The 16,712-nt window shown below is 40.6% G+C and overlaps 1 protein-coding gene across 1 annotated transcript in view; it reads right to left on the bottom strand.

Moving 5' to 3' along the window:
• Positions 1-15,053, bottom strand: part of PAX4 (paired box 4) — a 67,796-nt gene extending 52,743 nt beyond the window's left edge. The window contains exons 1-2 of the mRNA XM_066589323.1: positions 14,961-15,053; positions 6,201-6,374 (exon numbers count right to left, since the gene is read on the bottom strand). Of these exons, the coding sequence (XP_066445420.1) occupies positions 6,201-6,374; positions 14,961-15,053 (267 nt within the window). The remainder of the gene's footprint in view (positions 1-6,200; positions 6,375-14,960) is intronic.
• Positions 15,054-16,712: the final 1,659 nt, after the last annotated feature.

Below are 16,712 nucleotides of genomic sequence, written 5' to 3'. Positions count from 1 at the left end.
CATATGGCATGATTTTTGAAACTCTAGCTACAATCGGGTTTATTAAAAGGGTGGGTGAGAGCCATTGAGAGGCAATGGATATTCTGGCAGCCATAGAGATGTACTGAGAGAGTTTATGCTGTTGATTATTGAACCCAGTGGGTTTGTTGGCCATGAGACAAGGGGATGGAGAAAGGGGGAATGGTTTGCCTAGGGCTCTGGATATGAGGTTATTCACCTGTCTCCAGAAGAGGGACCTCTCCACCGGGCATGTCCACCAGATATAAGAGGTTGTTCCCAAAGAGTTATAGCCTCTGAAATAATTTGGGTAGGTACTTGGGGAGTACTTATGGATTATTGAGGGAGCTAAATATGTTCTATGAGAGTGTTGACAATTTTTAAGAAACATTGGGGAACGCTTATATCAGATGACGACTTATGGGAAGTAATTCCGGATCAACCTTTACTTACCTTCAGACGTGGAAGATCGTTAAAAGATTGTTTTGTACACAGCCTCTATCAATGCTCACATTCTAGAGGCACGTGGTTAGATAGGAAACCCATAAAGTCCTAGGGAGAGGGGATTGCATTGCTTGCCCATTTATTAGTCAGTGTTACTCCTTTAAAAGCCATTGCACATGTTACGAATACTCGATTAATGATTTTTAGAATAGCAAGATTATGGGGGTATTATATCTATGTTCATTTTCTTTCCCCTTTAGTTATGTAGAGAAAACAAAAAGACAATTTAGTACACAGATTGGTGACCATCTGCATGACATTATGTACAAGACAGAGACTCCTATTTCTCAACATGTATAGGATGCGCATTAGGGTGGCCCAAAAAATGCAACTTTCAGCTACAAAGTAAGACACCCTATATTTTTTTTCCTTTTAGCAAAACTTTATTTGGGATAGAGTTTCAGTTTCTTATGTTTACAACAAGGTTGCGCTTAAAGACCATGAATTTTAAGACTTTTTACTACTGACAAAGAAGAAAAACAACTGTGCTTCAGGTTGTGAAGGCAAATCGCAAGGCTTTTTCAATACAGATTACCAAGAAGTCTTCTGTCCAGTCCTTAATCACTGACTGACAAGTATTTGTGTCGTAATTTTGACTTTTTTCATATATTCGGAGGTATTTTTGTAGGACCAGTACAAATGTGTAGATTGTCAGGAAAAATGCCATTGGGAATACTTAATGCTTTAAAGTATAGTGTTTCTTTTGCAAAAGCAAATTGTTAATATTAATGCTGTAGCTTGTGTGATTTGAAATCTTACTCGTAAGCGCCATTTCTCATAAGATACATCAGTTTTGAGCACCATCTTGCAGTTGGAATTTAAAGCTAAATCTTTACCCTAACTTTACTATTAGCAGATGTAACAAATTGGAAAAGTGTCTTTGGGCCACAAATATCTATATCTCTCGGATTAAGAACTAAGTGGGTTTGGATACTTATAATCCTACAGAGATCTTCAAGGTGTTTCAAATTTATTACTCCCAACTGTACAATTTTAGGGGAAAACTTGCATATACAAATCCATCTACTCTGCAGGAATGCATGTATGGGTACATAGCAGAGACAGCTCTGCCAATTCTTTATAATGACTCCAGTGAGGCACTACAGACTGATCATACGGAGCAGATATAGAACCAGCAAAGGAGACGCTGAAAGAGTGGTCAGAGAGGTAGGAAGAGAACCAGAAGAGAGCAGTGTCCTTTAGACCAATAGAGCAGAACATAGTGAGAAGGAGGTCATGGTCGATAGTGTCAAATGCAGCAGAGAGGTCAAGGAGGATTAGTAGGGAGTAGTCACCTCTAGACTTTGCAGTCATCAGGTCATTTGTTACTTTTGTAAGGGCAGTTTCGGTCGAGTGTAGAGAGCCAAAACCAGATTGGAAGGGGTCGAGGAGTGAGTTGTCAGAGAGAAAGCATGTGAGGCGGGAGTAGACCAGGCATTCTAGTATTTTGGAGATGAAGGGGAGGTTTGAGACGGGTCGGTAGTTGGCAGCATCAGTTGGGTCCAGGGTTGGTTTTTTAAGCAGAGGGGATATGATGGAGTGTTTAAATGAGGAGGGGAAATACCAGAGGTCAGAGAGAGGTTGCAGATTGTGGTGAGGTGAGTAATGAGAGCTGAGGAAAGGGAATGGAGGAGGTGAGAAGGGCTAGCTCAGCGGAAAGGAGCCTGGAGACTTCTTCCTCTGTCGTTGGTTCTAACGTTTTCATGTGCACTATAGAAAAAAATCCTGTGTTTAAAATTACATATTTGCAAAAATATGAAATTTCATTTTTTCTCATCTAAATTGCATTAATTCCTGAAAAGAAACTGTGCGGTCAAAATCTTCATTACATCCTAAGTGAATACTTTAAGGGGTGTAGTTTTTAAAATGGGGTCATTTGTGGGGGGTATCTATCATTCTGACACCTATGAGCCTTTACAATCTTGGCTTGGTGCAGGAAAATAAAGTGTTCCTCAAAATGTTAATAATTAATGTTAAATTTGTACATCTCCTAAATGGTTAAAAAAAAACGAAAGTTTTTCCAATGTGCGCCCAAAATAAAGTAAACAGATGGAAATATATATCTTATCAAAAATTTCTATATTATGTTTGCACATATTTGAGATATTGCAGTTGGAAATGTGAAAAAATGACAATTTTTTCAAAATTTTCCCACTTTGGCGCTTTTAATAAATATACACAAATTCTATCGGTCTATTTTTCCGCCTAAATAAAGCACAATATGTGGCGAAAAAACAATGGCAGAATCACTTGGATATGCAAAACCTTTACGGTTTAGGTTTGGCTTAGCACAACTGAACCTGCACATTAGGTAGACTGAGTGTACAAAGGAAATGATACAGGAGTATATCCTAGTCACAGGAGAGGAAAGTAGTGACCCATGAAATAATCATAAGGCATGTGTCTAAACGTATCTGGTCGACTGTTTATATCACAATGTAATGTAGAAATACAATGGCAAAGGTTTTAAAGTTATTGTACATGTATGGGGGATGGGTAAAGTGTAGTATTCACTGAAGTGTGGATTGAGCTCTTTGAAAGGACAACTGACTATTCTCAAAGGGACAAAGTTAGGCCACCTGCACACGGCAGAGCCAGATTCCACATGTGGGATTCCGGTTCTGACTGCGGCTAGTGACCCTGTGCACCTGTATTCCTATTTTTCTGTACTGTGGATGGTTTTGGCGAGCTGCCACGAGTCAGATGGCTTCCATTGATTTCAATGGAGGCCGTCCGTGTGGACAGTGCAGGAAAATGGAACATGCTACAATTTTTCATCCACTAGCAGTGTCCAGGAGAAATCACTTTTCCATAGTATGCTATGGACAGTATTTGAAATTGAAAAGCTGAATTAGAAAAGCAGTGGCACCAATAAATGGAAGACTTCAATAACTTCAAGGATGTTGCTGAAAAATGTATTCATGAACTAGAAATGCCTAAGAGAATGTAGAAAAAGCAAAAAAGTATACTCTCCCCTCACTGTCGAATTTATATTCTTTATCTCTGTCCTTTAGCTTTTCACGTGAGACTATGGCTAAAGTTAAAAACAGCATAGTCTTGGTCATGTCGCGGTTAAGAACACGAAGCATGAATGTTGTCTCTGAACAGAACTTTCTTCTCTATGGACACTCTCACACATGAGTTCAGTTAAACGGCTCTTGAAACCGTGGCATTTTTCCACGACTTTGAACAGTGTTTTTTAACGCAGGTCACTGTGTTTGACAGCGCTTTTTAACACACCCCATCATTGTGAAGGGTGATGAGGTGTGTTAAAAAATGTGGAAAAATAAAACAGACAGTGCTAGAAAATTGCGGCGTTAGAAACACCACATTCAAATGCAGGTCTGCAAGGCCCCATTGAAATAAAAGGGAGCGTTGTACCACGATTAGCGATTACTATTACATTAGGGTTGCTATTTCCACTGTTGCTTTCATAGTTTTGCAGGATCATTAGTACTATTCTTATATCAGTAATTCAGGTAGGACTTTTTGGTCCTTTGTAGCCCTGTGACTCCATGGTATTTGGGCTCGTACTCTGATTTCCAGTTACACTTGCTAGTGAATTACCCATTGACCCAGCCGCATAGATTTCTGTACTAGCTGTGGCTTTCTACTGCAGTTGTAATTTGAGTTGGATGATTTCCTTTTATATGTATTAGGCTCCTGATGAATCGGGGTTCTCCTGATGAAACACATTGAACCTGAGCCTTTTTTTTTTGCATTTACTTTTCAAGCTCTGACTTTTCAGTCAAGCCTTGAACCAAACCAAATTTAACCTAATCTATTCTTTATCATATTTAGTATCAATTTGATACTATCAAACTCTGAATTCTCAGTCGATCTCTGAACCCAACCTGAAGTTTTCTTAAATTATGGCATTTTTGATTGAGCTCTAAATTCTCAACTGAGCTCTGTATGTATAAACATACCCTTTCCTACGAATAGTGAGTTCTAGACATCTGAATCGGCATGCTTCATAATGCGCTTAGTGGACCTTCCTGTCCCATTTTTAGTGCACCCAGTAATCCCGGAGATGCGCATCCTTTAGGGGATATCGGTTTTCTGGGTGTGGATGCTGTTCTTGGATCTGCTGCACTCCTTTAGGAGTCACACTCTGAGTGTGTATGCCCTGGGAGACTGGCTGATCTGACCTTACATCCCATCCTGTATATCTGTATATGTGCTGCTCCTCTAACAACTCATTCTGCCTGTTGCTGCTTTGGCTCTATCAGTGTTAAGACAGTCCAGGAGGTGGAACAAGTACAATCTGGTCCTCTGATGAGTAATAACTGTAATACGTCCAACTGCTAATGAAGTATTTGTCCTGTCTCGAGCTAATCATTGTAGCCGGACATTGAAACTGTCTGTTATGCTTTACCGACGCTGTATTGGAGCCACAGGTGTAGTAGCCACGCCGGTCACTGGAGTGAAGTCAAGATAGACGGGAAGTCACAGTATGCAATACAATGGAATGAGACAGAGCATACTCAAATAGAAGCCAAAGGTCAGCAACAGTAGGTATCGGTATGCAAAACAATGGGATGAGATGGAAATGTAGACAAAAGGAAGCCAAAAGTTAGCAGTAGTAGGTATCGGTACAATCGCAAAGAAGCAGGAAGAAGAGAAGCTTGATCAAGGCGGTGGAGCACAATAATCATGCGACATGAATCTGAGACACGGCCAGGCTTTAATAGGAAGTTCTAATTAGTAGCAGGGTGGAGCCAGAACAAGAAGACAGGAGGGCTGGGTTTTCAGACAGGAAATTGTCAAAATCCTGAATAGCCCAGGGGAGAGAGCTGTTAACTGGAGTGCAAGAGGTCCTGGGTTTGAGTCCTGACACTGTCTTCTACCAGTTATGTTATTGGGTATTACAGTTTGTACCCTTAGTATGTTTATGTGTTGTCAGTTTCATAGCCCAAAATTTTAATTTCTATATCAATAAAAATCTTTTTTTTTTACTTTGTCTTTATTGAACAGGTCATGACAAACATTTGGCATTACAGTGAATTTGTTGTGTATCTTCTTTTTACATGGATGTGCTGTCATAGCCTGCCTTTTTTATAGTATTTATGTTAAACATAACAAACAAAATATAAAAATCATTTTTAGAAGTTGTGCTTTCTTTGATAGGCTTTCCATTAATTTTCAGACTTCTCTGCCTTAGTGACTTTCCTAGTTGAGAACTTGTAGCATGAATGTTGTCTCTAATCAGAACTTGCATCTCTAAGGCTACTTAGAAATCAATGGGAGCGTTGTACCGTGATTAGCAAAGCGCTCAGGACGCCGCACCAATCGCCGTAAAAAGTGTATGATGTAAGAGCGGCCTTAGGGTTCTTTATGCGTAGCTGATAATAGCCAATATACGATCATCTGAGAGAGCCCTTAAGGAGATTTTTTAAATCCCCTCCACCCGGTTTGTGCTGTAAATGCTGTAGAATTTCTGCTGTGATTCTATGAGTGTAAATTCTGCAGTACTTCTGGCCAGTGTGAAGATGGCCTTAGGGTGTTATTACATGAGTAACAGCAGCTAACACGCATGATTTACAGCTGGTTATTTGGCTGAACATGTAAGTCCAGGTTCAGCCCAGCAATTAGCTTTAAACTGCAAGCATTAGTGTCACTCATGTAATAGTACTTTAAGAGATGAATTATGAATGCTAATGAGATACTTAATAAACGAGAAACAAACATAACCTTACCTGCAATATCCTGGAGATTTCACATGCTCTTACTCCACTTGTGGCCAGTTCTATGATCTTTTTCCTTTTGCATGTTGGGAGAGGACGACCATTCACAAACACCCCACCTAGCTGGTTCACACTGCTCACACCTGGAAAATATATTGTAGGGTACACAAATAAATACAATTTGTTCTTTCATTCATTTGGATCGCTGAAGTCTTTACTTTGATGGTGGTCTTAATAATACAGAAAGTGAAGAATTAGAAACAAAGTTGTAAACAACTTATATAAAAGCTCAATGTTATAAAAAAAAGTACAGTATATTATGTAAAGGCACTGTTTAGAACATTGCAAACAGAGGAGTAGAAGTATTACAGCAAGTACAATATAAAGCAAACATAAGTGAGAATATGAACTGAGTGTGCGTGGTATATTTTAAGTGTGCTGTCTTCTAAAGTGCACTGTTTCTTAAGTGTGTGATTTAGGATTAAAGGAATTGCTGAATGCATTTTCCCTATTTTATTTGCATTTGTTTTTCATATCAAGTCATAGTAATCTTTTAGCTTATACATTGTGCTATATTGTCTGTTTTTCCTGGGGGTTAAATACATTGTGTTGGAGGGTTATACTGTTAAGCATTGTTACATTTAAAAGCACATACAGTCAGCTTGAGGATTTCATTCTCCATTGCTTTGCACAGGTGATTAATTGGGTTACCGAATCAGGGTGTGATGAATGACAGCTGTGGAATTTCCCTTGTCCTCTCCAAACAGGGAAGGAGCAGAAGTATACAGATACGTGCTATATAATGCAAAAGTAAGCAAGCGTGTCAGTCAAGTATGTGTTGCTATCTTCTATGTGTACTGTCTTTTAAAGTGCACTGTCTTCTAAAATGTGCTGTTTTTTAAGTATATGATTTGGGATTAGTGATTTTGGATTCAGGGACTTTGTAAGAGACACTTGTATTTATTTACAGCTTATCTATTAGAATATTTGCATATATTACTTTTATTTAATCTATCTGTACAATTCCCATTTAGAATGTGCTCCATGATTGACACTGCTGTCCAGTGTACATCTTGTGTCATGTATGCAGTCCTTGAACTGACGTTCAAGGGTCCATACTGCTGTATGAGCTGTGAGCATGTTGCGCATTTGGAAATGTGCAGCTTGCAACACTGAGATTCATTGGCAATGTGGAAAGTGGTTTACTGTTTACTGAGCAGACACTAGCTGGGGCAGATGTGGGGGTGGATATCAGTATTGGAGTGCAGGATGATCAGGCAACTAGCTGGGTAACAGAAGGAGGGTTAGAAGAAACAGGTCCAGGGAACTGGCATATCCCAACAAGTTAACAAAGTTGGCAGATACATTATGGAGTCAAAACTGCTGCAGTTTGACAAGCCCTCTGACCACCAGGGAAATGTCTGCTGCAGTAAGATGCAGAACAGGAGCACAGGGAGGGATAGACAGATCCTGATAGTGGGGGACTCAAATATTAGGGGGATACACAGGGCAGTCTGCAGCAAAAGCCAGAATCATCAAACAGTGTGTTGTCTTCCTAGCATTCAAAACAAATTACTGGGAGGGAGTGGTGAGGATCGAGCAATCATGGTACACATTGGCATGCACCAATGACAAAGTTAGAGGTAGGGGGAAGGTCCTTAAAACCAATTTCAGGGAACTAGGATGTAAGCTTAAGGGAAGAACCTCCAAAGTAGTATTTTCTGAATACTACCTGTACCACACCAGCGAGAAACTATGGAGGTAAACAAGTGGCTGAAAAGTTGGTGTAGGAAAGAGAGGTTTGGGTTCCTGGAGAACAGGTTTAGCTTTGCTGTTGGCTACAGGTTCTACTGTAGGGATGGGCTGCATCTCAATGGATAGGGTGCAGCTGTATGTACTAAGGAACAAGATAGCTAGAAGGTAGAAGGAATGTTCAAACTAGGAATTAGAGAGTGTGCTATCACAGAGATAGGGGAGAAGACGGCATAGACATTGACCTGGGACTAATTAAAGAGAATACGGGTGGAGTGGATGGAGGGGTTAGTACAGTTAGAACTGACAGAACAGTTACTAGGGATACACTTAAAATAAATAACCAAAACCTTCTAAACTGTATGGTAACTAATGCTAGAAGTCTGAAAGTCTGATCGATAAGGTTGACGAATTGGAAGTAATAATGTCAGAGGAAAACTGAAATAGTGGGAATAACTGAGACCTAGTTGGATAAAAGCTGTGACTGGGCAGTGCAGTTACAGGATTACAGTCTATTTTAGAAGGGATCATAAAAACTGTGGGTTTGTCTTTATGCAAAATCCTGTTTAAACCCCACACTGAAGGATGATGTATGTAAGAGAGATGAACATGTAGAGTAAGAAATACATGGAGTGAAAAACAACAATAAAATCCTCATAGGGGTTTTCTATAGGCCACCAAATATAACAGATGCCACTGAAAATCTATTATGGGAGACTTTAACTTTTTGGATATAAACTGGGAATCTGAAACCTTTGGATCTCTTAAAAGTAACAAGTTCCCGTCAATAACTAAAGATAGTTACCTTTCGCATCTAGGAACTAGAGGGATGGCCATTTTGGACTTAATATTAACCAACAGACCTGACAGAATAACAGGGGTGCAGGTTGAGGGGCACCTGGGAAATAGTGACCATAATATAATAAATGTCCACTTGTCTTTCAACAAGAGAGTTTTATCGGGGAGCTAAAAAAATATTAGACTTTAGGAAGGTAAAGTTTAATCAGCTCAGAGGTGTCCTTAATTTTATTAACTGGGATAAAGTCCTCAAAAATAAAAGTATAGACCATAAATGGGAAGTGTTTAAAAACTTCTTAAATGCACACTATGAGAGGTTCATATCTTATAGGAATAAAAAAAAAAATTAGGAATAGGAGTAAACCATTGTGGCTCAATAATGATGTAAAGGGGGCAAAAAACAACAAAAAGAAAGCATTAAACTACCAAAACATGTAGGCAGTAAAAAATCACTAAAAACCTATAAGGAAAAAAATAATTTATATAAAAAGCAGAAAAAAGCAGCAAAGTTGGAGACAGAGAGACTTATAGCCAATAAGAGTAAAACTAACCCTAAACTGTTCTTCAATTATATAAATAGTAAAAAGATTTATTCTATAACTGTTGGCCCTTTAATATAAAATGAAGGAAAACTATTTTTTTTTCCCCAACGTATTCACAGAGGAAAAGGAAATATTATATGAGATGCAAAGTGATAAAATAAATTCTCCACTAAATATCACCAGTTTAACCCAGGAAGAAATGAAGAGCCGCCTTAAAAAGATTAAAATAGACAAATCAATTGGTCCCGATGGCATACATCCCTGGGTTCTAAAGAAATTAAGTAATGTGATAGACAGACCATTGTGCCTTTATATTTAACTACTCTATAGTGATGTGTCTATTCCAGTGCATTAGCGCATAGCCAATGTGGTGCCGATATTCAAAAAGGTTGAAAATGGACTTGAAAACTACAGACCGGTAAGTATTACTTCTATTGTGGGTAAAATGTTTGAAGGGTTTCGAAGAGATACTATCCTGGAGTACCTCAAGGAAAATAGCTGTATCCATATCAGAATGGGTTTATGAGGGGTCGCTCCTGTCAAACCAATCTGAGTTGGTTACTGTGCCGCATAAAAGGTTGGTGTAAAAAAGGAGAATGCATGTTCTTGGCGAGAATGTGTAGAAGTGGGTAAGTAACTGGAAAAATTGTAGAAAGCAAAGGGTGGTTATCAATGATATATACTCTGATTGGGTCACCGTTACTACTAGGGTAGCACAGGGGTAAGTATTGGGCCCTATTCTTTTTAATATATTTATTAACCCCTTAGTGACGAAGCCTGTTTGCGCCTTAGTGACGGAGCCAAATTTTGAAAATCTGACATGTGTCACTTAACATAGCATAACTCCGTAAAGGCTTTACATATCCAAGGGATTATGACATTTTTTTCCGCTACATGTTGTACTTCATATAGGTGGAAAAAATAGACTGATAGAATTTATGAATATTTATTAAAAGTGCCAATATTGGGAAAATTTTGAAAGAATTTTCATTTTTTCACATTTTCAACTGTAATTACACAAATATGTGCAAACCTACTGTAAAAAATTTTGCTAAGGTATATATTTCCATCAGTTTACTTTATTCTGGACGCACATTTAAAAACGTTCTTGTTTTTTTAACCATTTAGGAGACATACAAATTTAACATTACTTTTCAGCATTTTGAGGAACACTTTGTTTTCCTGCACCAAGCCAAGATTGCAAAGGCTCATAGGTGTCAGAATGCTAGATACCCCCACAAATGACCCCAATTTAAAAACTACATCCCTTAATATATTCACTGAGGGGGGTTATGAGCATTTTGAACCCACAGTTTTTTTTCAGGAGTTAATGCAATTTAGAAGAGAAAAAATGAAAATTAACATTTTTGAAAATATGTCATTTTAAAGATGTATTTTTTTTCTATAGTGCACATGAGAATAAGGAGTGATACCCCAAAATAGATACCCCTGTTTGTCCTGTTTTCAGAAATATACCCATTGTGGCCCTAATATTATGCTTGTATGCACAACGGGGCCCAAAATGAAAGGAGTAGTCGGTGGCTTTCAGAGCAGAAATTTTCCTTGAAGGCCTTTTAGGTCCCATAGCACACCTGTAAAGTTCTTGAGCAGCCAAAACCATAGAAAACCCCCACAGATGACCCCATTTTGAAGACCGGACCCCTTAACGAATTTATCTAGGGGTGTACTGCCCATTTTGACCCCACAGTTTTTGAATGAATTCAAGCAAATTAGAAGGAAAAAATTGTGATTTTAGTTTTTTTTGGCAATTCTGTCATTTTAAAAACAGCTTTTTTTCTTTAGCACACACATGAATGAAGACTTGCACCACAAAATGGATCCCCCTGTTTCTCCTATGTTCAGAAACATACCCATTGTGGCCCTAATCATATGTATGGATGCACAACGGGGCCCAAAATGAAGGGAGTAGTCGGTGGCTTTCCGAACAGAAATTTTGCTTGAAGGCATTTTATGCCCCATTGCCCACTTGTAAAGCTGTTGAACGACCAAAACCATAGAAAACCCCCACAAATGACCCCATTTTAAAACCTACACCCCTTAATTAATTTATATAGGGGCATACTGACCATTTTGACCCCACAGTTTTTGAATGAATTCAAGCAAAGCAGAAGGAAAAAAGTATGACTTTCGTTTTTTGGCAATTCTGTCATTTTAAAAACAGCTTTTTTTGTACAGCACACATATGAATGAAGACTTTCACCCCAAAATGGATACCCCTGTTTCTCCCGTGTTCAGAGACCTACCCATTGTGGCCCTAATCTTATGTCTGGATGAACAATGGGGCCCAAAAAGAAAGGAGTAATCGGTGGCTTTCAGAACAGACATTTTGCATGAAGGTGATTTAGGCCCCCTTGCACACTTGTAGAGCCCTTGAGTGGCCAAGACCATAGAGAACCCCCACAAATGAACCCATTTTGAAAACTAGACCCCTTAAAAAATTCATCTAGGGGTCTACGGAAAATTTTCACCATGCAATTTTTTAATAAATCTAAGCAAAGCAGTAGGAAAAAAATTACGATTTTCATTTTTTTGGCAATTCTGTCAATTTAAAAACAGGGTTTTTTTGTATAACACACATATGAATGAAGACTTTCACCCTAAAATGGATACCCCTGTTTGTGCCGTATTCAGAAACATACCCATAGTGGCCCTAATCTACTTACAGGACACATGGCAAGGCCTATAACGGTAGGAACATCCATTGAATTTCAGGGTACAACTGAATCAATTCCAGGCCCCATTGCTCACTTGTGCGGGAAAAATAAAATTGACTCCCTAAACCCCCCCTAGGCACACACACACACACACTATGCGCCCTTTTTGGCGTTCCCCCAAATCTTAGATAAAAGTAATAATGTGAACTGTGTGGGTTTTTTTCGAAGACAGCGGAGAAGCAAGCGGCCAGGCCGCTTCAAAACCCGCGGCTAAGTGCCGTGCATTTTGAAGCAGCGGATTCCCAACAGAAATCTAGCGTTTTTTTGCTTGGGCCAAACCACAAGATTTCCGCCCAAAATCTGCCCAGTGTGAACCCAGCCTTAAAAGTGGCGCTGAGGTGGTGTGGAGGTGCGGCAGTCTCACACAGAAGGCGCTCAACAAGCTGCTCCTGGAACTGCAAGAAGGCGAGCGTTCCCGGGGCTTCATGTAAGTTACGGATTACAGGTAGCGATCTGAAAAACGCCGGGTTCACACGGCTGTAAGTGGAATCTGCTTGCGGAGGCCCGCAGTGGATCCCAGCTGTGAGCCCTGCCATGGCGCTGCATACAGACACGTAATCTACTTTGCATAACTGCCTCCTCACGTAGGCAGTCGTGCGCAGTACACTTTTTTTTGTTTGTATTTCCCGCACTGTCGCTTAGCGATGACGCGGGTACCCGCAGCCCGTATACAATGTAGTTGCATATGGGCTGTGGGTATATCCACGACGATGGAGCACAATAGGCTCTATGCTGCGGATATCCGCGGTAAAATAGAACCTGCTGCGTTCTTTTTTCTGCGAGTGGATTACGCAATTCCAACCCGCGTATTACCACGGATCAGACGCATGCGGAATCTGTAATTCCTATCCAGTTTGTCCCTGGGGGCAAGGAGACTTTAGGTTTCCTGGGTTCCCCGCCTCCTGCGCATGTGTCCAGCATTTTGCCGGTGGTCGCATGCGCAGAATGTCGGGAAGGTCCACGGAGGAGAAACCCGTCAGGGTTCAAATACGGAGGCCTCCAGTAAAAAGTTTCATCTCCTCTCACCGATTGCATCGGTGAGGGGAGATGAAACAAACTTTTTTTAACTTTTACGTGATCGCCATTATCCATTGGATAACGGCGAACACGTGATCAGGAACCGCTCACTGTGGCCCCCCCGTGAAATCTCCAGGCTCTTGGCTACAAAAGATTTTAAATTATCCTGGCAATCCACGGCTTTTGCGCATGCGTCTGCCGCTTTGCGAAGGCCGCATGCGCAGAAGCTGTGGTAAGGTCCGCGGATAAATCCGGGGGCCTTAGGTACGTAATTTCATCCTCCCTCCCAGATATGAACTTTTTATTTTTTTTTACTTTTTCAAACTTTTTTTGTTTACTTTTTTACCCTGTTTTTTTTTTACTTTTTCAAACTTTTTTTTAACTTTTTTACATTTTTTTTTTACTTTAAATGATCACTGTCATCCATTGGATAACAGTGATCATGTCCCCGTTGACATCTCTCTGCTCCTGGCTACACATGGCAGCCAGGAGCAGAGGGATTTAAAATTTCCCAGGTCCTGAGCCCCTCTGTGCACGCGCCCGATAATTGACATTGGGCGCGCATGCGCAGAAGGGGACTCAGGTCCCGGAAGACCGGGACATCGTGGCGGACCCGGGTGAGTATTTTCACCTCCCCTCATGGATCTGATCCATGAGGGGAGGTGAAATTAACGTTATTTTTACTTTTTTAAAAACTTTTTCGCGATCGCCTCTATCCACTGGATAGCGGCGATCGCGGGCCCTTGGTAGAGTAGCAGAAATCCTGATTTTTCTCCATTTTTACATAATTTGTGTAACTGAGGATTTACATACACCCAGGTCTTCAGATATGCTTTTGTAGCCTTTTCCAGCTTCATGCGTCTATATAATTTGTCTTTTGACAGTTGCTTGCATTGAGGCATGGTTCATACTAACCAATCTCTCTTGAGAAGTAATCAGGCTTTTTATGCCAATATTTTATGGAGATCCTGTGATTTAGTATCAGTCTATGCAAAGAGTGTAACTCAAAGCAGCTGTAATACCTCTGCTTCCAATCTCATCTCCTTAAGGCCCTCTTCAGACTAGCATATACGTATTTGCCAATATTCCCATTCCAGACTTCTGCTAGTGGGACCAAGTATCTCTGGTGAACAGATTTGCGACCTCCATTTTGGTGGATGTCCTGGATGGATGGGGACCTCCACTACCCAACGTAGATTATACATACAAGCACAACCAGTTTACAAGTGTAGTGGACCACCCTATACCTAAGATGAGTCCACTACACTAGGTGAGTTTCAATGCTTTACTTTATTTAATCTCTCCTACACTTGTTGTGAAGTGCTGTCCATGTTTTTGACTTTATCCTACTGTTATTGTGTGAGCATAGCTGTGTGTCTGACACTTTGTTGTGGACAGTGATACAAAGCAGCAGAGTACCTGTGTAGAACTAGTATAAGGTCACTCTGGCATGGAATCATGCTGTAGCAATTTCAGGCACTAAGGTGGAGCCTCAGGTGTAGCAACTGCACGTCTGGACAGTAGTCAGGGAAGAGCAAAGTGTCAGCAATGAGAGATTTCGGTTTGCACTACAGATGGATGAAGTGGGTAGTGTAGTCAGAAGGGAAGCCAAAAGGTAAGCAATGGGAGGTCTCAGTTTGAAGTACAGATAGATGGGGCAGGTAGTGTAGTCAGAAGGGAAGCCAGAAGTCAATATCAGGAGGTCTTATAACAATAGTAGAAGAGCAGGCAGTGGAGTTTGGCTAATGCTGTGGAGCAGAAAAATCACTCGCTGGTGCAGTGGCAAGGTCAAGCTTTTATAATGAGCTCAATCAGGAACAGAGGTGGGGTCAGGACCAGGAGGCAGGAACTAGATAACTTGAATCATTGATAAAGGCTAAGAGGGATCTGTCCGCAGGCTGGATGGCTCAGCAGTGACAGACACTAACTGGAGCAGAGGAGGTCCCCGGTTCAACTCCTGACACATGCAAAACCTTCCCAAAGTCCATATTTATAACCACACCCTTTATGTTCATGGTCATGCCTACATATACAGTGCCAGCTGGATAGCTCCTTCTCTGCTACTTCAAATCCTGGAGCCATGGCACTTTGCTTTGAGACCATACCCTTGTCTAGAGATTGAAGATGAAGGCAGAGGAAAACTAAAGTAATGAAATGGGAAATTGCCCTATGGGCCATTTATGCTTTTAACAAATGAGGACTTTTACAGTCCACATACTAGTGGACTGGAAGCAGTTAAGCACTATCTAAAACAGAGAGGAATTTTCTTCTGAAACCACAATGACTTTGTGACAACTCTACTTTTATTTGTACTTGAACACAACTATTTTCTTTTCGATGGGCGGATCTTCCACCAGCTCAGGGGGACGGCTATGGGGAGCCCCTGTGCTCCCACATACGCAAACCTCTTTCTGGGCTGGTGGGAGGAAAAAATCGTCTTTAATGAGGATAACGAAAAATGGATCTCCATGGTGGATCTCTGGATCCGTTATATAGACGATGTGCTAATTCTGTGGTCTGGCGAAATAGAAGAGTTTTATGAATTCGTTAAACTCTTAAATGTCGTTAGTCTAAATCTATTCTTTACTGCAGACATTGACACAGAGACCTTAATCTTCTTAGATCTAAAAATCGTCAAAACAGAAACAGGGAATCTTGAAACTACAATGTACAAAAAGCCAACCTCCACCAATAATCTTCTTCATTGGAACAGCCATCACCCGTATCCCCTAAAAAAAGGGATACCGAAAGGTCAACTGATGAGGTGAAACGTAACTGTTCTAACACAAAAGAATATGAAGACCAAGCCAGCAAGATGATGAGGAGATTCCACAATAGGGGATATCCTATGGATGTCGTGGCCCAAGCTAGAGAGGCGGTGGACAAGATGGAAAGAGATACACTCCTCACCCCAAAAAATAAGAGCACGGATGAATCCCAGATTTGTCAGATCATCAGTACTTTTGATGATGGCTCACAACAAGTGAGGGGAATAATTGAAAAGTATTGGGACGTCCTTTTAAAGAACAAAGATCTGGCCCCACACTTACCCGCACGACCTCTAATCACGTACAGACGGGACAGGAACTTACAGGATCGACTTATACATAGTCATTTCACCAGACAACCAACTATATCCTCTTGGTTGCGTGATAATCCTGCGAAAGGGTGCTACCCATGCTCGAGTTGCAAAGCATGTGGGTTTATCAAGTGAGGCACGGACTTTGTAAGTTCAGCTACTGGAATTAATTACAAAATACGTGACTTCATGAATTGCAAGTCGAGCGGAGTGATATACCTAGCATCTTGCCCCTGTCCATTGGATTATATAGGAAAGACGAGACAGCAGTTTAGACGTAGAATTTTATCGCATATCAGTAATATTAACCGTAATGAACAAACGAGCTTGGCGGTGCACGTACGTCATTTTCACAATAATGACCCTACTACCATCAAATTCCAGGGCGTTGAGCTATTGAGATGCGACGGTCATCGAGGTGACCCCGATACAAGACAATTGCAAAAGGAAAGCGCTTGGATTTATTGAATGGAATCTCTATCACCAAAGGGCTTGAATGAACAGTTATCATTCTTACCATTCATTAAAAAATAATGCAGAAATACTCTGATCCACATGATCCTGACTTTATATACCAGGAACTTTAAAGCCAGTACTATCC

The sequence above is a fragment of the Eleutherodactylus coqui genome, chromosome 2, assembly GCF_035609145.1.
Source record: "Eleutherodactylus coqui strain aEleCoq1 chromosome 2, aEleCoq1.hap1, whole genome shotgun sequence".
Lineage (NCBI taxonomy): Eukaryota > Metazoa > Chordata > Amphibia > Anura > Eleutherodactylidae > Eleutherodactylus > Eleutherodactylus coqui.
The sequence above is the reverse complement of the archived record's forward strand: the minus strand, read 5'-3'. Positions and strand labels throughout refer to the sequence as shown.